Below are 21,738 nucleotides of genomic sequence, written 5' to 3'. Positions count from 1 at the left end.
GCCGAAAGCCCATCGCGTTTGCGGTTCATCGCCTCCACAAGCCATGGGCCGTCAATAACCCCTACCGGCGTTTTTTTAGCTGAGAGGAAGGTTGAGTGACCCACGCTGGCGCTGCGCATTAAGCTGCCGACTATTGCCTCTGGCCTCCTAGGCGGAGACCTGAACAACCCACCTATTGCGAAGGGGTTGTCGCCTACACTACTACCACTAATTGAAGAATTGACTTGGGTTTCCATTTTGGTCCCACGAGTTGCTCGGGAAAAGAAGTCCACCACGCCAGAGCACAGCATGACGCGGCAAGGGACAATTACTGTGGAGGTAGAGGTGTGCCGGCTGTTCGGCCACATTGAGAGTTGACGTAAAGTCAATGTCAACTTCTCCCCACGAACAGCCTAGATAGCCGTGTGGTGTCGGCAGCCGGTTGTCTGGCTAAGAATAACGCTACGGATTGCCTGTTCCAGTGGTAAAAGTCCACCATACAGGTGACCCCTAATTCTTGGTGTGATGCGGCTTTATGCTTACCGTGCCTATGAATGAATGGTTAGGGGGGTCTAAAAAGAACCTAACCGCTAACGGAGCCTGTGAAGCACCAGGGCACCCTTCACAGTATTGAGCCCTTATTGCGCTAACCGGAGCTATGGCGTAGTTGACTTTTTGCTTCTCCGGAATAATCGGCTACTCTTATTCAATCTCAACTTGAGGTTAAATAAGGGTGGGATTATGAGTATGTTTTATTTAGTTTTTCATCTAATTGTCACCTATATGGATTCGCTATATGCGTTTTTCACAGTGTACTCTGTGTTTCGTCTTTGACGTTCTTGATACGATACCGACTTGGTTTCATCGTTGCTGTTCACATAAATGTTGAAGTTGTGGAGTGTATTATCGTAATTCACAATGGCTACAGTTAGGATAGCTCAAATCAATCTTCAGCACAAAAGAACAGCAACGATTAATCTTTGTAGACTTATGCAAAATGGCAAATCCCAAGTGGCTTTGGTGCAGGAACCCTATTTTCGCAAGGGTAGCTTTTACCTAGGTAACCTAGTGAACCCGGTTTTGCTGCTTTCAGTAATGAAATGGCAAACTCTCGATCAATGCCGCGTGCATGTGTACTTGTTAACAACGCTATCGTTGCTACACTTATCTCTGAACTAACAACCAGAGATGTATGTGCTGTCACAATTGATGCAACTGGCGGATCCCCCGTCAGGAAATACGTCTATTGTTCGGTTTATTTACCACATGATGAACCATCCCCTACGGATGCTTTCAAACAAGTGGTCAGTTATTGCACGTCAAAAGACCTTCCGCTAATTGTCGGTAGTGATGCTAATGCTCATCACATCATCTGGGGTAGCTCGGATATCAATCTGAGAGGCTCCAGCTTGATGGAATACTTAAGTAGTACCGAACTTGGTTTACTTAACATAGGCAATCGCCCAACCTTTATGGTATCTAATAGAGCAGAAGTATTAGACATAACTCTCTGCTCCAATCGAATCAGTCACGAGTTGACGAATTGGCATGTGTCAGATGAGGAATCCATATCTGACCATCGCTACATCTATTTTGATCAGTTGAATGTTTCTTCGCAGACCTTGCGTTTTAGAAATCCCCGTTCAACCAACTGGGATCTCTATACAGAGTTGCTCTCGACAAAATTTCATGGATATCTACCATCCATTGAAACTCCTACCGACTTGGATGATGCCGTTGATACTACAACGTTGCATATCGTGGAAGCTTTTGAAGAAGCTTGCCCATTGCGTTCTGTGAAAACCTCAAGAGGAACCCCGTGGTGGAATTCCGATTTGGCTAAGCTCAGGAAGCAATGTAGGAGTTGGAACAGACGCCATTCAGCAGGGACGGATTCTTTCAAGTTGGCTCGCAAAGCTTACAAGAAGGCTTTACGATCTGCTGAACGATTCGACTGGAAAAACCTTTGTGCAAATGTTTCCAATTTGAGTGAAGCCACTCGATTGAATAAAATTCTTGCGAGATCCAAGGTTTTCCAAGTTGGCGAAATTCGCAAGCCAAATGGCGACTACACTTCTTCTGACGAAGAAGCGTTAGAGCATTTATTTGATACACACTTCCCTGGATGTGTAGATATTGCATCTTCGGATGTTCCTGATGTCTTTTCATGTAGTTATGGGTCTTGGGCTCAGGCTCGTAGAATCATAACTACTGAATCGATTCAATGGGCTCTTAATAGTTTTACTCCTTACAAATCTCCAGGGGATCTATCCCGTTCTTCTCCAGAAGGATTTTGAGCATATCAAACATGTTTTGAAAAAACTTTTAGTATGCAGTTTTGCTACTGGGTATATTCCCATATCCTGGCGGGATGTCACTGTAAAGTTTATCCCAAAAGGAGGACGTGCTTCGTATGAAGAAGCAAAGAGTTTTAGACCCATCAGTCTGACCTCATTTCTTCTGAAATGCTTAGAACGTATTATCGATCATCACATCCGTGATGACTGTTTGGCAAACATGCCTCTTCATGTTAATCAACATGCTTACCAATCTGGAAAGTCCACCGTGACTCTTCTACACAAGGTTGTCTACGACATCGAAAAAGCATTTGCCCAAAAGCAATCATGCTTGGGTGCGTTCTTAGATATTGAGGGTGCTTTTGACAACGTGTCTTTCGATGCAATATTGGAAGCCGCACGATGTCATGGGCTACCTAATATAATTACCAAATGGATTCACCAGATGCTTAAAAACCGACATCTCTACTCGACATTACGTCAAGCAGCGATTAGGAAATTAAGTGTCTGTGGCTGCCCCCAAGGGGGAGTATTATCTCCACTTTTGTGGAACCTCGTTGCAGATACGCTATTGAGATTACTCAATAATGGCGGTTTTCCTACCTATGGATTTGCTGACGACTATCTAATATTGATAGTCGGTTTGTGTATTACTACTTTATTCGACCTGATGCAAAACGCTCTTCAGGCAGTCGAAAGTTGGTGTCGCCAATATGGCCTTTCGGTTAATCCGAATAAAACATCTATTGTTCTTTTCACGGAAAAACGTAACCGTAACGGTATTTGCCCATTATATCTTTTCGAATCTGAAATCAGTGTAACGGATGAGGTGAAGTATGTCAGACTAATTCTTGACTCCAAGCTCTCCTGGACACCTAATATTAAGTTCAGAGTCAAAAAGGCGTTAATGGCTTTTGTCCAATGCCGATGAACTTTTGGTTAAACTTGGGGTCTTAAACCAAAATATATCAAATGGATTTACACAACAGTTGTACGACCAATTTTGGCTTATGGATGTCTTGTGTGGTGGCAAAAGGGTGAAGTGAGGACAATTCAGTCTAAATTAGGCCATCTTCAAAGGATGTGCCTAATGGCAATGACTGGTGCGTTCTCTTCGACTCCCACGGCTGCTCTCGAGGTTCTTCTCGACGTTGTCCCACTACACATACATCTCAAACAAGAAGCACTTTCCTGTACTTACCGATTATGGGTTCTCGGTTTCTTGGAAGAGAATCCTGTAAACCGCAGTTCTACACACACTTCGTTGTTACAACTCATGGTTGATTGGGACAGAACAGTCCTTGCTCCAAGTGATCTCACACTCGCTAGTAGTTTTCCTTATAGGACATTTTCAACACAATTCCCCTCGCGGGATGAGTGGACATCTGGCTATTTGGAGAGAAGTATGTCGGACAGCATTGTTTGTTATACTGACGGCTCCCTCTTCGAAGGTAGAGCGGGTGCAGGTGTCTACTCGCGTGAGCTAAGATTGGAACAGTCACACTCACTGGGTAGACACTGCACTGTCTTTCAAGCGGAAATATTTGCCATTATGTGTGGAGTGCAATCTGCACTTCAGAAACACATAATGGGCAAAGTAATATACTTCTGTTCAGATAGTCAAGCAGCTATCAAAGCCCTCGCTTCGGCCAACTCAAGGTCGAAGTTAGTAATCGCATGTCGAACTCAAATAGAGGAACTGAATTCAGTTAATACATTGCACCTTATATGGTACCTGGCAATTCGTCCATAGCTGGAAACGAATTGGCTGATGAGTTAGCCCGTACTGGAGCATCACAAGACTTTTTGGTCCTGAGCCAGCTATTCCAATATCTAAGTGTTGGGTGAAGCGTTTGATTAGCTCTTGGGCTTCCACTCAGCACAAACGGTATTGGAGTAGTTTGGATTCATGTCGACAAACAAAATTGTATATCCGAGAGCCATCTCCGGTAGTAGCTAACTATTTAGCTAATCTGTCTAAACAGAATTGCAGTGTCTTAGTCAAGGCCTTGACAGGTCACTGCCGACTCAACTATCACATGGCAAATATTCAACGTGTTGAATCCTTTGTCTGTGATGGTTGTGAATCCGATTATGGAACTTCTTATCATCTGATATGTAACTGCCCAGTTTATGCGCAACTGCGTTTCCAAATATTTGGTAAACACTTACTAAGTGAAATTGACTACAGAAACCTGAACCTTCAAAGCATTCTGTTGTTCATAACCCGTTGTGGTAAGGAGCTATGAGCTTTTGTACGTGTTGTATACGTTGTATGCCCTCTTCAAGGGTACCTTTCCTCAACTTCCCATTTTTCTCCCATCCATATTCCTTTCCTTTTTGTTCACTTCCTTTTCCGTCAGGTGCGTGATGAGAAAGGCTGTGAAGGCGATGGCACAAATCTCCCGAATTGAGGTGAACGTGCCCCTGGAGCCGACGTTCTGATACCTGATACCTGCTCGGGAAAAGAAGTCCACCACGCCAGAGCACAGCATGACGCGGCAAGGGACAATTACTGTGGAGGTAGAGGTGTGCGCCGCCGCGCCACGCCGCCGCCGCCGGCAGTTTTTGGCACGCCGCCGCCGCCGACATTTTTGCATCGGCGCGCCGCCGTTTAAAAATTGTCACGCCGCTTATCTATAATTTTCCACGCCGATACAAATTTGAAGATGTCCGCAGAATTTTGGAAGTGGATGTGGAAATTCTGAACATTCAATGGATTTCCTGTATAATTTCCTGATCCATCACGTTGAAACACCAGAGATTTTTCCGTGAAGATACCAATGATTTCCATGTAAATCCCATACAATTTCTACTTGAATTTTTGAAAATCACTCCGTAAAAACTAAGAAAAACTTTGTGTGTAAATTGCGAAGGATTTCTCTTTGAAATCCAAAGAATTTACCATTGAAATTAATTTTTGAATGGAAAAGAGGCGTTCAGCAGAAAGCCATATGGGTCATTCCGCGCCAAGTGACCGAGCACGCGCAATTAACCTATTTAAAAATAATGAAAAATACCTAGCACATATTAATTTTGGTCCATTATTTTGAATAACCATATGACCATGGTGATTGAACCGCCCCTTCGACCAAAAACCCCTCCCTGTTTTTGGAGATTTTAAAAAAATGCTATTTTCAAATATCGATATCTTAGCCCCTGATAAAGCTACAAGAAAATTTAATACCAGTTTTCCGCTTGAAATTTGATGAAGTTTTAGAAAAAATACTTTAAATGCTGAGCAGTGTTGCCAACTACATTATTTTTTTCATAAAATAATAAAAAAGCATTTTCTCAAAATACGTATATTTTTTTCTTCGATTTCTCAACGGATTCGAGCTTAACAGACTTTTTCCAGTCGGAAACACTTATCGATACAAAGTAAAATGCGCCGTTGCTGAGATATGTCAGCTTTAATAAATCTTATTTGGGTCATTCCGCGCCAAGTGACCGAGAAAAAGTGAAAACTTGCAGGTGAATACTATGAATTCCAACCAAATCAGGTGTATCTACTTACTTTGGGTCCACATTTCGAAAAAGTATTTGATCCGACCGTTTGAGCCGCCCCTCCGGCCAAACACTCCTCCCTGTTTTGAAGATTTTTAAAAACATGCCATTTTCAATAATCGATATCTCCGCCCTAATAAAGCTACAAAAACGTAAGTACCAGTTTTCCGCTTGAAATTTTGTGAAGATTTTACAAAAATATTTCAGATGCAAAGCAGTGTTGCCAACTACATTCTTTTGTAAAAAAAGCATTTTATCAAAATACGCATATTTTTTAAATTTCTCAGCGGATTTGAGTTTATTAGGCAATTTTCTGTCAAAAACACTTATCGACCCCCAGGGTAGTCGCGGGATAATCATTGATATGCCGCGAAAGACAACTCTTGATTCATACTTGAGTCCCTTTTTTGTCCTAAAAATGTATACCAGCTTTTAGATTTGAATCTTATAAGTAATGATTAGATTTGGAATACTAATACTAAACAAATGACTAAAGAACAACACATTTTTAGAAGTAAATAGCCTTCTTTAGGTATCCAAAACAGGTGAAAATATGAATGCTGAACTGAGCTGGTCGTCAAAATCCATGTCCAATCCAAAAACATTATAAATTCAATTGAAAAATCTATTCGAAATCCAATCCGTATCTAAACCAAATTCAAACTAATCAAAATCCAGTCAAATCATATACAAATCCAATTTAAATCAGATCCAAATTCAATCTAAATCTAATCAAATCTAAATCCAATCAAAATCTGATCCAATTCAGATCCAAATCTAATCCAATCCAAAGCTGATCCAAACCCTATCCAAATTCAGTCCAATACAAAACTAATCCAAATCGTTTGAATTTCAATCCAAATCTAAATCCAATCCAATCTAAAACCAATCCAAATCCAATCAATGAAGGAATATAAAGTAATTTATTATGATTTGCTCAATATAACTCACTTTTTATTAAATTTCTAAAAGTCAATTCATTTTGCACCTTGTGGGTCGCAAACAATATTGGATTCTGCTAGACCCACCTAGCATATCAAAAAAAAAATAGGAACCTCTGTACTAAGGAATTAAAGAAGATGGGGTTCGAAAATGTAGCGTGGTTTATGGGCCACCCCTTATTGATTATAAATTTATGTTCTGACATAATTATCAAAATTTTATTATCTTCAGACGAATTTCAGTGTTCAGAACGCTTAGTAAGGAACATGAAAAAATGCGTTGACACAAAAGGTATTTTGTGCTGCCCCAATCTTAAGAGGGGTAATCCCCTCCAACAAGAAATCGTACAAAAAGTTCAGGGAAAAAAGAGTACAACAGCGTGCGTGAAGGAGGAAAACGGGTGCAGAAGCAGAAGCGTTTGGTTCTAGCGAATCTGACTGAAATATTGCCCTCATCAAGGACATTTTTTTTACTAAATTGGATTTATCAAATTCGACGAACATTGGCCGCCCGGAGTAGCAGGCACTTATACAGTATGTGTTTGTGTAATCCACGAGTACTTCAAACGGATGTTTACGGGAGCAAAACTTGATCTCTCTTGAAACTTGAAGTTAATGGAATCAAAGCATTCCCCTCGTTTCAAGATCTATTGAAACTGAACCTTTGTAGCCCACAAGCAGAGCTAATTGAGCAAAATGTAGTCATGTAACTACTGTCCTAATGTTGGTTTGTCATTACAGCACCCAAAAGAGTGCTTTAATGAAATTTATGCAACCCATTTGAGTTGCATAATGGTCATTAAATCACCCATTTCGTTGGTATGGAAAAGTAGGCCGTTTTATCAATCAAAGACGAACTGTAAACCAAGTATTATGAACAGGAATCGTAAAAATAACTTTAAACCATTAAAACATATTCAGTGGAAATCTGGCATCACTGGCCTCAAAAGCATTATGTGCTGCAAAAATGTGTTTTTTTTTTGTAAATTATTCGAATAAAACTAAAAAAACTACATTTCCATAGTTGTTTACCTTTACAGAACGAATTGAACGATATGCTGAATAAAAACCTTCGATTATGTCTGACGAAAACCGTCATAACTCAGCAACTACTCATTTTACTTTGTAACGATAAGTGTTTCTGACAGGAAATTGCCTGATAAACTCAAATCCGCTGAGAAATCAAAAAAATATTTATACGTATTTTGAGAAAAATGCTATTTTTTATTTTTTTTATAAAAATAATGTAGTTGGCAACACTGCTTTGCATCTGAAATATTTTTTGTAAAATCCTCACAAAATTTCAAGCGGAAAACTGGTACTTACGTTTTTTGTAGCTTTATCAGGGGCGGAGATATCAATTATTGAAAATGGCATGTTTTTAAAAATCTTCAAAAACAGGGAGGAGTGTTTGGCCGGAGGGGCGGCTCAAACGGTCGGATCAAATGCTTTTACAAAATGTAGGCCCAAAGTAAGTAGATACACCTATTTTGGTTGGAATTCATAGTATTCACCTGCAAGTTTTCACTTTTTCTCGGTCACTTGGCGCGGAATGACCCATATGGAAGGAGATCACAAGGCTGAAAGTTGTTTCGCCGAATATGTCGTTTAACCGAAAAGACTATTTGGTAGAAGCCTATCCGAGCAAAGATTGAGAGCAAATCGATAACTTGTTTCAATGTTTTGAAATAATGGATTATTATTACTTAACTTGATATCTTTTTGGTCGTTTTAACGGTTGAGTAACAAAACGTATAGCAGAAAAGTCTTACTGTGACATCAAATCGAAAGCTATTCCTGCTGTCATTGAGAGCAAATAGAAAACAATTTTGATATTGGTTTCCGATGACAAAACAAGTACACAGTTTGATGTCATATCATGCAGTTTAGTAATCTACAGCAAAATTAGATCAAAATATGTAATCAATCATGATTATATATATTTGAAAACAAATTATGAATCAATTTTAAGTCAAAATCAAAATATGTTTTATATATGCACTCATTACATTTTCAGACTTTGCTAGGGTATCTAGCATAGAATGTCATTTGGTCGGATAGTTTCTTTGGCTGAAAGAAATGGTTAGATGAATAGCTTAATAGGCCGAAATAGTCATTTGGTCGAAAGGGCCATTTGACCGAAATGAACATTCGATCGAAAGTTCGGCTGAATCGGTCATTTTGGATTTTTTCAACACATTAACGGGAGAATCTTTTGAATTTCGTCAGAAAATTCTTCAAGTTTTTCAAGAATATTCATTTGGAAATTATTTTCAGAGTTTTCACGGGAAGTTGTTCAAAATTAGGAAAATATTCAGAATATGCACGGAAAGTTCTGTTGAGAATTTTTCGAAATTTACACTTCCTCAATCTAGATCATTTAAGATGGTTAGTTTTTTTTTTATTCTTTATTAGATTGCTTTTTTTCGCAGGGAGAAGTTCATCACTAGACGGCTAGATTGGCAAAGCCAACTTTAAAACAGATTTTTTTTGCAATATCCGCGGGAGACTGTAGAATTTTCACGAGAAAAACTCCGGCATTTCCAATTCTTCAAAGTTTCTGCAGAAGATGGTTCAAAATGTAGATTTCAACGAAAAATTCTTTGGAAAATTGCTCGGAATTTTCAAGAAATGTTTTTGGATTACTTCAAAACATTCTTTCTATTTTCGATAAGAAATTCTTGGGAAATTCCATTGACGGAAGGCGACAGACGGGTAATTTGGCACAGAAAGCCGTTTGTCCTAACAGGTCGTCTGGCCGAAAGCATCGTTGGCCGAAAATGCTGTTTGGCCGAAAAGGTTTTTGACAGAATGGGCCATTCAGCGGAAAATGTTGAACAAAATTTCGTAGCCTCTCTACTTTTAAGTCGATACTGGCTTTTAGGCCAAAAGTAATCTAGCCGAGTACCATTAGCAGAACTAAGCGTTTAACGGTAACTGTTATCTGGTCGAAACAGGTTTGACAGAAAATGTAGTTGAGTCGTAAGCGACGTACAGGAACATTTGGCCGGATTTTGACCGTAACAGTTTGTCCTAACAGGCTGAAAAAGTCGTTTGACTGAATACCCAACAAACAATTAGGGCTGAATAAGCTAGTTTTTTATTGTAGAAGACCATTTTTAGTTGAATAAATGCTCTATCAGCTCACAATGTTTATTACAAAAAATGCCGGTTGATTGTCATTTGGGAAAAAGAGCCATTTGGCCCAAAAACGTCCTGTCTGCAAGACAACCTTCTTCAAAAAGTGTCGTTTGACGGAATTGAATAAAAAAACAAGTTCGTCCGAATAGGTCATTTGACAGAAATTGCCATTTGGCCGGAAGGGTATTTTGCAGAAAGGATATTTTCGTGTCAAATGACCATTCCTACCACACGGCATTTTCGATCTAATGATTTATTTGGTTAAATGATTTTTTCGGCCTAATTACCAGTTCGGCCGAATGTTCCTTTTGGCTGTATGTCGCTTTCGACCAAACTACATTTTTTGTCAAACCATTTTCGACCTGATAATAGTTGCGGATAAACGTTAAGTTCAGCTTAATAGGATTTGATTAGATGACCTATTCGGCCAAACGACCTGTTAGGGTAAACGATTTTTCGGCCAAATTATCAGTTCGGCCGCTTGACGCTTTCGGCCAACTGAATTTCCCAAGAATGTCTTATGGACAATACACTAGTCGTTCGATAACTGCAACATGTTTTCGTTTTAGTTAGCGAATGCAGTTCTAAACGTTCTAAACGTCCAACTATTGTCACGTCCGACAACTCCAGATGCAATATAAGTGCATTTGATTGTTCAGCGCAATGCAGCTATCATCGAATTTAAAATCGTTTCGAAGTTTAGCGGTCCGATAACTACAAAACTGATGTAACTATTAAATTGCAGTTAGAAAGCATTGCAGTTGAATAAGTTTCAGTTGTCAAACATCTATTGTACAAAGAATTTCCTAAAATTCCTTAAAAATGCCGAACAATTTTCCGTTTAAATGCAAAGATTTTTCATATTAAAATCTACATTTTGAACAATCATTCGCGGAAATTCTATTAAAGTTCCCGTCAAATTCCGGAGACTAATTATTTTAGTCTGAGCAAGCCAACGTTAAAACACCCATTCTATCAGTCGCACTTTCCTACAATTATGAAGTAAATTTCGAAGAATACTCAACAGAAACTCGACAAGAACTTTCCGTGTATATTCCGAGGATTTTCCTGTAGAAATTTAGAACAATTTCTCGTGAAAATTCTGACGAGTTTCTCATGACGAATTTTTTGCTGAAAGCTTCTCTTGGTAATTCCATAGATTTGTCTAAACTTCAGAGTAGTTCCCGAGGAAAATTACAATTAACTGCATATTATTCGGCAACTCGAAAACCTTTTTTTTGTTGAATATCTTGGCTGTGCATATGCACAGCACATGTTTCAAAATGGACTAATTGATATGAAATTTGCGAAAAAGAATCCACGTGTCTTGGAGGGACTGGAACTCTCAACCTCCTACTCTCTCTAGGCGTGATAACCCCTACACAACAAGACCGCTTAAAGGTCACATTTGCGGAAAAGCCATCAGAGTACAAACCTCCATCGCGGTTAGTTTTTTTTTTGCAAATTGAATATCATTCGGATGCTTGATTTGTCCTAAATAATTTCCAAATAAATATTTAGGAAAAAGACAAAAAAATTAAGGGACGTGATAAAAAAAACGCCACGCCGATGCACGCCGCCGCCGGCTAAAATGGCTATCGGCGTGACGCCGAAAACGCCGCCGCCGCCGACCAAAATTCTGACAAACGCCGCCGCCGATGAATATTGGACCGGCGCACACCTCTATGTGGAGGGTGACCAGGTACCCCACAGGCTCCGTTAAAGGCCTAACTTATTATTTCACCCCCCTGGCCATGCATCCCCTCGGCACGGGTCGCTTGACGCCTTGGGATTAGGGATTAGGGACGATGGTCCCGGTCTAACTCGCAGTGGCCATGGGGAGGGGCCGTCAACAGGGTTGTTAATCGATAAATTATCGTCGTTAATTTAACGCCAACTTCGATAACGATACCGCTTGTACGATGATGCTTCGTTGACGATAAAGTGAGCGTTGAATCAACGTTATCGTTATCGAGTATTCGTTGATTTATCGATAGTTATCGAGTTAACTGTAACAGGTACTACAGTTAAAAGTACAAATATTCACTAATTGTATTTGCAAAATATCTATTTTAAATATTGTATCGCCTTAGGGGCTGTCCATATACCACGTGGACAGGTTTTGGTCAGTTTAGATACCCGCCTCTCCCAGCGTGGACATCCGCTCATATAAATTTTACAAAAAATGTATGGATCGTGGACACTTGCCATACACCCCCCCTCCCTAAACTGTCCACGTGCTCGCCTGGGTAGTGCAAATTTCCGCTATCTTTCTATTGGAAGACCTATGCTGAATAGTGAAAAAACACTTAGCCACCAACAGAACACCTCCTTTCCCTTTGCTTCATAGAGTAGCAGGTATTCAACAATAATTCTAGAGTACCCGATTCAATTAACTCTGGTCAACCAGCTGCAAACAATTTGTTCCATTCTCGGCTTCTGTCAAAATTTTACACCAACTTTGTTTGTGTAATCTAGTAATCCCATTATCGCAAAATTATCGAGTTAACTTACGTTAAATTATCGAACTCCGATAATAATTCAGTTGATTCATCGTTATCGTAGCAACCGATAACGTTGATCAGAATCAACTTTATCGGCGATAACGATAAATCAACGATTAACAACCCTGGTCGTCAAGCCCTTGGACAAAGTCTCTGCTGCCCGTGTGTGTGTGTGTGTGTGTTTTTTTTATTGAGTTATGACACTAATGTCTGCACTTCCTCGCAAAACTTCTTGGAAACATTCACCATCACCCCTTGCTGTCTGCTAGGGGGATTGGGCTCTGGGGTTCACGCCTGCTATGTTACCTATAATTAGGTAATCCTTGTTTCTATGGAAACTTGCTTTCACTGTGATGGGAGGAAAAACCTCAAATGAGGGAAAAAACCTCCTTTCCTAGCTTTGCTATCTTGCTCCTCCCCGGGACCGCAAGATGCGTCTTGTACTACGAGCTCATTCGAGCTTATCATCAAATCTTTCTGTGTCAATGCCTGCACTTCTCCGGTACTACCAATCTGCTTTACTTCGGAGAAGTCGGCCTGTTGTGTTGTTAAGCACCTCTCCTTGGCCTCCACTTTGAAGTGGTTGGTGTTTCGACGACTTTAAGGTGAGTTACGGCGGCGTCCAAAAATGGCAGCCACAATGGCCGTGCTATCCCTCACCTCGCGTTATTGCACGCACAAATGTGAATATTTAGGCGGTTAGCAAATCTGGAAACCATTTTTTCGTGTATGCTGCAAGTGAGCAAAGGTGAAAAACTAGTTTTTGCTTTTGTCTGTCGTTTACTTTTCAAGTTATGTGCCCTCAAAAGTGCTAGGTAGATTTGAAATTGGACTCCAACGCGATTCACCTTAAACAACTTATTCTTCGCGTTCTACTCGGTCTAGTCCTCGAGGGCGGATCTAGCTACTCCGACAGAGAATTCCCCGGCGATCCCACCCGAAGCCAACCAGCCGGGTGCCAAGGTCAGTCCAGCGATTCCGGTGGAACAGGGCGTCCGGTTCACTGGTGCCCTGACTACCCGTCGCTGGTGGTATTTCGTCGTGGTCTACTCAGTCTAGTCCCCGGCGGTGGATCTAGCCTACACCGACGGAGAGTTCCCCGACAAAAGAATTTCTCCCGGTACCGATTCTCTTTGGTCGTTGCGCCATTTCTTTTGCAAAACTGATGATATGCGCGATACTACCCTGTCGACCGCATTCCAAGTGCTTTCCTCTTGACACATTTCCCCAACGACGTTCTCCAAGCTTAAACCGGTTATTTCCCTTCGTAGTGCCTCAAACCTTGGACATACGAAGACCACGTGCTCCGGCGTCTCTTCGACGTTCTCACAGTTCGGACAAAACGGTGAGTTGGCATGCCCGAACCGATGCAGATACTTCCTGAAGCATCCGTGGCCCGACAGGAACTGCGTCAGGTGGAAGTTTACCTCGCCATGCTTTCTATTTATCCACGTTGCCAGGTTCGGAATAAGAAGGTGGGTCCACCTTCCTTTCTCCGTACTGTCCCACTCCTGTTGCCATCTCGCCATCGAACGGATTCTCACCACCTTCCTTATGTTTCTGGTGTCTCTTCGCTGATAACACTCGATATCTTCCTCCAGTGCGATGCAGATGGGTAACATCCCGGCAATAACGCATGCTGCCTCCGACGATATTGTTCTATACGCGCTTGCAACCCGTGTGGCCATCAACCGGAACACACTTTTTAGTTTTTCACGGTTCCGCTTGGTTTGCAGTGCTTTCCCCCAAGCAGGAACTCCATACCGCAGTATCGATGACGAGACACTAGCTAGCAGACGCCTCGTGCTGCTTCTTGGTCCGCCAACGTTTGGCATGATCCTCGTTATCGCGTTTATTGCCTTCGCCGACTTTTCACAGGCGTAATCGACATGGCTGTTGAAGTTCAGCCGGCCATCAATCATCACTCCCAGGTGCTTCAGTGACCGTTTCGATGTAATTTCATACCCTCCCATTACGATCTCCATACGTTGGATTGCTTTGCAGTTGCTGACTAATAGCACCTCCGTTTTTTGGTGAGCTATCTGTAGCTTGACTCCATTCATCCAACTCTCGATTGTGGTTATCGCCTCCGTCACAGACGCCTCCACTTCTTCGAGTGTCTCGCCCATCACTGTTAGTGACACGTCGTCCGCAAAACCCACGATTCTCACTTTCCTGGGCAGCTGCAGTGTCAGGACTCCATCATACATCCCGTTCCAGAGGCTTGGGCCGAGTATGGAACCCTGAGGAACACCCGCCGTAACACGCATCGACTTTTGCCCTTCGTTCGTGTCATACACCAGAACTCTGCTCTGAAAGTAGCTCTTCAGAATGTTACACAGATAGCCGGGAATCCGCATTCTGTGCAGCGCTGCGGCAATTGCTTCAAAACTGGCGCTGTTGAACGCGTTCTTCACGTCTATCGTAACCACTGCGCAGTATCGATCTCCTCTCCACTTCTGTTTGGACGCTTTCTCAGCACTTTCGAGTACTGTCCGGATTGCATCAACAGTTGATACTCCTTTTAGGAATCCGAACTGCATCATTGACAGTCCACCCTCACCCTCCATACACTTCGTCAACCTGTTGAGGATGAGCCTCTCCAGGAGCTTCCCAACTGTATCTATCAGGCATATCGGTCTATACGAGGCCGGATCCCTGGCGGCTTTCCAGGTTTTGGCAGCAAAACCAGCATCTGGGTCTTCCACATTTCTGGAAAGTTACCCTCGTCCAGGCACCTCTAGAGTACCGTTCGGAACATATCCGGATATGCCAAGACCGCAGCTTTCAGAGCCACGTTTGGTATTCCATCTGGACCGGGAGCTTTCTTCGTTTTCAGGTGCCTTGCTGCTTCTGTCAGCTCGTCATTGGACACTTGTCGATCCTCGGCAATTGCTTCCGCATCTTCGCCGTATGGTGTCGGTGGCCACTTAGTCAGGTCGTATTTGTGTGTGTGTGTGTGTGTGTGTGTGTGTGTGTTTTTTTTTTCTTCCTAAACAATGGAGGGGGAATCTGCTCAACAGACATCCTGGGTTGACCAGGAAGTGCGGGGTTAGGGATCACCGAGGGAGGCAGGACTACATCCCCGACCCGCTAAACCGTTTACATTGCTGCCAAGCCCATAGTCCCTTCGGTACAACCAGAAAGTAATGCTTCAAAGGGGGGCCAGTGCACAACGCACCCTCGAGGTTAGCTGCGTGTCCTTGCAGCACCGAACATCGTAACTCGCTTTTTTAGAAGAACACCATGGTATCGTGCCAGCGCGTTGCCGGCTTTCCAGGTGGCCTTACCACGCCCTATGTCCTCGAAAGGTGGAAGGGTCGACTTCGCGCCTGCTTCCCTCTGCACGACTGGTATTTATCAAGAATGATGATGCCGCGTGCACCTATTCGTCAGCACACAGAGGGACTTCCCTCACCTCTTATTTGCGCCTGAACTAGCCATCCTTGAGTCCACGCGTCACCTTCTGTGTAGCTCCGAGAGTTTAAGTTATATTAGTGCTGTCCAATGAGCAGCTCGAAGTAGCTTGAAGTTGTTCCCGTCCTGCTCGTTCTTTTTTGTCAACAAATGGGCATGAGCAGGACAGGGAGAAACTTCGAGCTACTTCAAGCTCTCATTGGGATTGGACAGCACTATTGTACGTTTATAAACTCTCTATCACAATATGTATCTTGAATTGTATTTTGCCTCATTGTATTTTGCTTAAATTGCATGGCATATTATTACAACTTCGGTTATAATATAATATTCTTAAATAATAAAATATCGAGCAACACTGTATGCAAGATCTTTTGCAAGTTTGTTGCAGCTTCATGCATTTGGCGATATCAACGTAAACTGAAATAACTTTCCAAGTAACTTTCCGCACACAATCTTGGATTTGAGTAAAATGAACTCACTTTTGTTAAACACGATAGTACGAAAGAAATATGTGATTTATTTTAACTGTGTAAAAAAGTCGCTGAGTTTTGTTTTGACATTTCTCGAAAGCCAGCTGCACAGGCCTATGCTAAGAGCTCATGTTTAGCGTAGCCAACACCAACACCAACGCCGAGCAACGTACGTCAAATCTAAAAAAGCTTAACATCATAAAACATCCAAATTCAGCTTTCTTCAATATGCAACTTTTATCGGGAATATTCATTAAATATGACTAATGAGTTTAATTGATTCAAAACTTATCTACATGATCAATTTTGATTTTACTTACATGGAGAACAACAATTTGTCTTTTATTTCACCGTGAAAAGCTTGAGCAGAATTTAAAAATAAATCCTGCCCTTTTATTGTTGTGGATATTTTTAATTATCAAGCTACAATCATTGGTGTTGTTGACGATTGTTGACATCTCATGCAACTGACAGCGGTCTATCTGCACACTGTGCCCGGGACATGGTGGCTATTTTTAGGCTAAGGGAGTTAGATAGAGATGTCTATAGCCTGCAGCTGCACGTCATTTTTGCACAACGACCATCATCGTCAGAGTTTCTTCCTTCGTCGGTGCATTGAAGTTTCTCGGTCGGATTTTTGCTTGCGCTTTATTTGTTGGTATAATTTGAATGTTTTTATTGCGATTCTGTTCGAAATAAGCAGAATATTCTGTAATAGTGTCAGCGGTTGTTCTAACCACGGCAGCTATAGTTTTAGCGATTTGGGTCAGACAACATCTCGGTAAGTTTGAGGACGGTTGGCTGAGCAGCTTCGTCATTGTCGTACCGTTACAGGTTTGGAGCATCATTCAGAAGGTTTTGCAGCCCCCGACAACGGGCCAAAGTTTACTTTCATAAGCTAGAACGAGGAGCAGTGTATTCCGGGTTGGTCTGGGCAGCAGTAGCTCAAGATGTCCAAAGGTGGCAAAATTGTAAGTACTGATTTTATTGTGTCGGCTTACGGATTATGAAGAAAAAAGAAATGACGCACGGAAAAGTGAATGTCATTGAAGTTGTGATGAAAGAGGAAAACTGGTTATTTTATGAAGTTCATGAAGATTTTTCGACTTGTAAAAACTGTGTGGTTTTCTAATCATTTGCCAAAAAGCCTTTATTATCCGACCACTAAGCGCTACGGCAACGTTCCGGATTATCATCTACATTGATGAATTAACCTCAACCAAAGAAACGAGCAACTTAGAAGTTTGTTATGATTGCCATTTCTCCAGTGCTGGCAGTGTATTAAATTGGTAGCCACTGTTTGAGAAACTTGAACATAAATATTTTAAATGCCTTTATATGATACCACCGAACTATATCAGTAGAGGCACATTTTGCCGTATTACGTATATTCATATCCTATGTAGGCTGTGATTCCTATGTGCATGGGATAATTATGCGTATTATTGCTTGTCAAAAAATGCTTCAATAACCTGAACTAAGATAAGCACACCCTTCCTCCTTGAAAAGCACACATTTTTCCAAAATAACGTAAACGAATAAGCGACTCTTTTAGTTAAAGCACGCTTTCTTCCGGATGATTGTAAACAAGTAGAAAATGCGTTCCATTGAACCATGTATTTTCCCATACTAAAGCAAGTAAGCAGATGATTCCTCCTTATAAAAGTTATTGTATCCTTTGAATAAGAAAAAATAATAGAATTTGCCCAGAAAAAACTAAAGAGAAGATGACTGTTCTATTTATTCTTGAAACACTCACCATTCTTGAAATATGATATGAAAAAGCTAATGAAACCTAGTGATTGGCCGAATTAAGAAAAAAATCGTAAATGGCTGCTTCTTGAGAAACTACGCATGTGCTTCAACTAAGACGAAATAGTCAATTACTTTTTTTAAAGCACGCGTTTAGTATTTCAATTGTAGATTCTACTCCTGTTTCTGGGAAGTTAGCTTATACCAATCTAAATGGAGTGATACATAATTCCGTTCATGCCATTTCAAAGGCTTGAATGAAATTACGTCCACATTTTATCGGGTTAGGATGTCGGATGCTAAATAATTAATGTACCTAAATGAAGATTTCGTCGAACCACGATCCAATGTCTTTCTTATTTTGTCGAATATGTGTTACTACTTTTTGATACTTTATTTCGCGAACTTGATGATCAGTCCACTCTAAAAGCGTTTAGGACTTCGAAATATCCCGTGTTTATTACTTACCTTATTTTTTTGTGTATATCTAAAATCTAATTTGAAAAACTTTTTGGTTAGGTACTTCGGGTTCAATCACCGGATGGAACCAAGAGAGTGGAGATTTCCGACACCAGTAATTTAAGGGAATTGTATGAGCTTGTTCATGGCACTTTTGCCTTCAATGATTATGGATTCGCACTTTTCAAAGAAAGGAACTGTACGAAAGAGGTAAGGGAGAACATATTATGGAAAGCCATGCAATATTTTCATTCAAATTTCTCTTTTTGTAGATTGTCTCCAGTCGCTCTCAGACAGTGAAAGAAAGTGGTCTGAAGCATGGTGATATGATTTATCTGAAGCATATTGCTGGACCATCAACTTCGAAGGAGCCTGTAAGTCTTGTATTTGCTTTTTGTCTCGTGAAATTAGGTAAATGAATTAATTATCATCATGGTTGCAGGAAAGAAGTTCGTCCGTAGCGTCGATGGCCTCCACCAGTAGTTCCTCATTCAGCGGGGCAGCTGGGTTCAGTCGGGAGCCAACTCCCAGCACCAGCTACGGTGCCAATGCCTCAGCTGTTCTTAACGGAGAGGACTCAGTCGATATTGAGCTCTATAAGCAAGACGGAAGAATACAAAGAAAGCGAGATGAAAAATTGTATGTTTTCAATGTTACTAAACGTCATCCAAACCAAACAAATTATTAAAATTATCCTTTGTAGATGCCGTCATAACTCGAATGGTTGTTGCGTCCATTGCTCTCCACTCGAACCGTGGGACGAAACCTACCTCAAGGAGCAGAAGATTAAGCATTTCTCGTTTCATTCACACCTGAAGAAACTCACATCGGGTGTGGATCGCGGCAAGTTCGTCGCCCTAGAAGATCTCAATTGTAAGATCAAAACCGGCTGCCGGGATCACCCGCCGTGGCCCAAGGGCATTTGTTCCAAGTGTCAACCGTCGGCCATTACGCTCAACCGACAGGCCTATCGTCACGTTGATAATGTTATGTTCGAAAACACCGGAATAGTTGAGCGATTCCTCAACTATTGGCGCACCACCGGTCACCAGCGCATCGGTATGCTGTTCGGCACCTATGAGGTTCATCCGGATGTCCCGCTGGGTATCCGTGCTCGTGTCGCAGCTATCTATGAACCGCCACAGGAAAGCAATCGCGATTCAATTCTGTTGCTGGAAGATGAACATGAAGCCGAGGTGAACGAAATGGCTCGCCACTTGGGGTTGCGTCGCGTGGGTTGGATCTTTACAGATCTTCTGGCCGAGAATGCCGCCGCTGGTACAGTGAAGCATGTTCGCGGTATCAAAACACATTTCCTAACAGCACAGGAATGCATTCTGGCTGGCCACCTGCAGAACAATCATCCGAACCGCTGTAAGTACGCCAATGGTGGGTACTTTGGGTCAAAATTTGTCACAGTCTGCGTCACAGGTAATTTAATCTCAAGGTATTTGATATTAGGAAGAAATCACATAGTTCTGGTTTTAGGTGATGATAAGAAACAAGTGCACATGGAAGGGTATGCTGTCACGGCGCAGTGTATGGCACTTGTTAGAGATAATTGTTTGATTCCAACCAAGGATGCTCCAGAGTTGGGGTACATTCGTGAATCAACCGACAAGCAGTACGTTCCGGACGTGTACTATAAGGTAAGTGGAGATTTTTCTTTTTTATTGACGATTGCAGAATATTTCTGCTAAATTAAAATTAGTAGGAAAATAGATTTTAATCGTTGTTTTGAAGACAGCTGGACGATCTCAATCTGATTCGCTGTTTACAAACTGAAATATTTTGGAAAGCACCTCTAAAAGTTTTGATTTTTTCTCAATTGGTCAAGGCTCTTATGAACCACACCAAACGCCTTTTTTACTTTGTAAAAAAAAATTACCCTTATTTATTTTTACATATTTGTAAATAGCGGTGGTGGACGAAAGCGTTTGAAAGCGAAACAAATTGGATACGTTTACTAAAATATGTTCATTTCTTCTCTCGCATAATATACGATTCCTCTTGTTGTGTCACGATTCTTAGACTGCCGCTATTAAAATTCCACACTTAGTGCTCCTCCATACCGCTTCGAGCATGCCTATACTGCCGTCATACGTATATTTGTCCCATGTTTGCTGGTATTTCCTATGTACATGGGACAATTATGCGTAGAACGGCAGTATATGCAACCGCTGGCGTTGATGTAACGAATGTCTGTGAACTGGAAAATGGACATATTTCAAATGTCACTCCTCGTGTGGAAGTCAACTGGAAAAGTTAGTTGTTAGTTACCCTGATAACGTTTCTCAAATCGTTAATTTAAATAACTAGCATAGCAGTCCCTAGTCTCGCATATGATCACGTGTCATTAGTTTTCTCTTCATACTGTGTGCAGTGAATCAGTACATTGTTTGCGCCCCCTTCCAACCATGCGTAGTTGAAATTTTCATGCAAGGATGCTTACTTACTTATGGGTCCTCCGGTGGTGCAAAGGGCCGCCTTAAAAGATCTCCATCCTGAGCGATGTCCAGCTATCGCTTGACCCTGATGCCAGGTTAGATTTCGGTCTTTTTCTTTTATTTCTTTATTGAGGCTTCGTCGCCATGAGTCTCTGGGTTTGCCTCTGCTGCGATGTCCCACTGGGTTCCAGTATAATGCTTGTTTACAGATTTCGTTTTCCGCCCCTACGTAGTGTGGCCGACCCAGCCCCACTTCCGATCCCGAATATCTGTTGCCTCTGGTGACAACGACGATGGAGCTCGGTGCTTGAGATCCAGTTGAGACCACCAGGCCCAAATTATATACCGCAGGCATCTGTTGATGAACACCTGCAGCCGTTGAGTGTTCTCCACTGATACACAGCATGTTTCGCTAGGGTATAACGGCACAGTTTCACGCTAGAGCTCAAAATTCGTATTTTGGTGCGTTCATTTATCTGCCTGTTTCACAGATATTTCTTAAGCTCGCAATGGCAGCCCTTGCTTTCTTGATCCGTGCGCGTATGTCGATCTTGGTACCACCGTCTGACGCCATTTGGCTAACAAGATATTCGAAACTGGTTGCCCAGCTACTGTGAAACTGGAGTAGGTCACCGTGTTTACATTCAACGATTTGGTTTTGCTGACGTTGATGACTAAATTTGCCGAAGAGGAGCGCTCGGCAAGGTCGTTGAGCTTACTCTGCATGTCAGAGAGCCGTTAAGCGAGGAGTGTAACGTCATCAGCCAATTCGATGTCATTTAGGTGCTCCATGGTTATAGGCTGCTACCGTGAAGTACCCT

At 41.8% G+C, this 21,738-nt stretch overlaps 1 protein-coding gene across 1 annotated transcript; it reads left to right on the top strand.

Moving 5' to 3' along the window:
- Window positions 1-16,825: 16,825 nt before the first annotated feature.
- On the top strand, window positions 16,826-20,119 carry LOC134202894 (nuclear protein localization protein 4 homolog; the record flags this gene model as incomplete). Its single annotated transcript, XM_062677876.1, has 7 exons — window positions 16,826-17,040; window positions 17,094-17,230; window positions 18,531-18,680; window positions 18,743-18,844; window positions 18,913-19,109; window positions 19,174-19,901; window positions 19,959-20,119. Coding segments are annotated over exons 2-7 (1,359 nt in total), but the record flags the coding sequence as incomplete, so codon positions are not given.
- Window positions 20,120-21,738: the final 1,619 nt, after the last annotated feature.

This window comes from Armigeres subalbatus, unplaced genomic scaffold (assembly GCF_024139115.2).
Source record: "Armigeres subalbatus isolate Guangzhou_Male unplaced genomic scaffold, GZ_Asu_2 Contig1504, whole genome shotgun sequence".
In the NCBI taxonomy this organism is placed as follows: domain Eukaryota; kingdom Metazoa; phylum Arthropoda; class Insecta; order Diptera; family Culicidae; genus Armigeres; species Armigeres subalbatus.
This window is presented reverse-complemented; position numbering and strand designations above follow the sequence as displayed.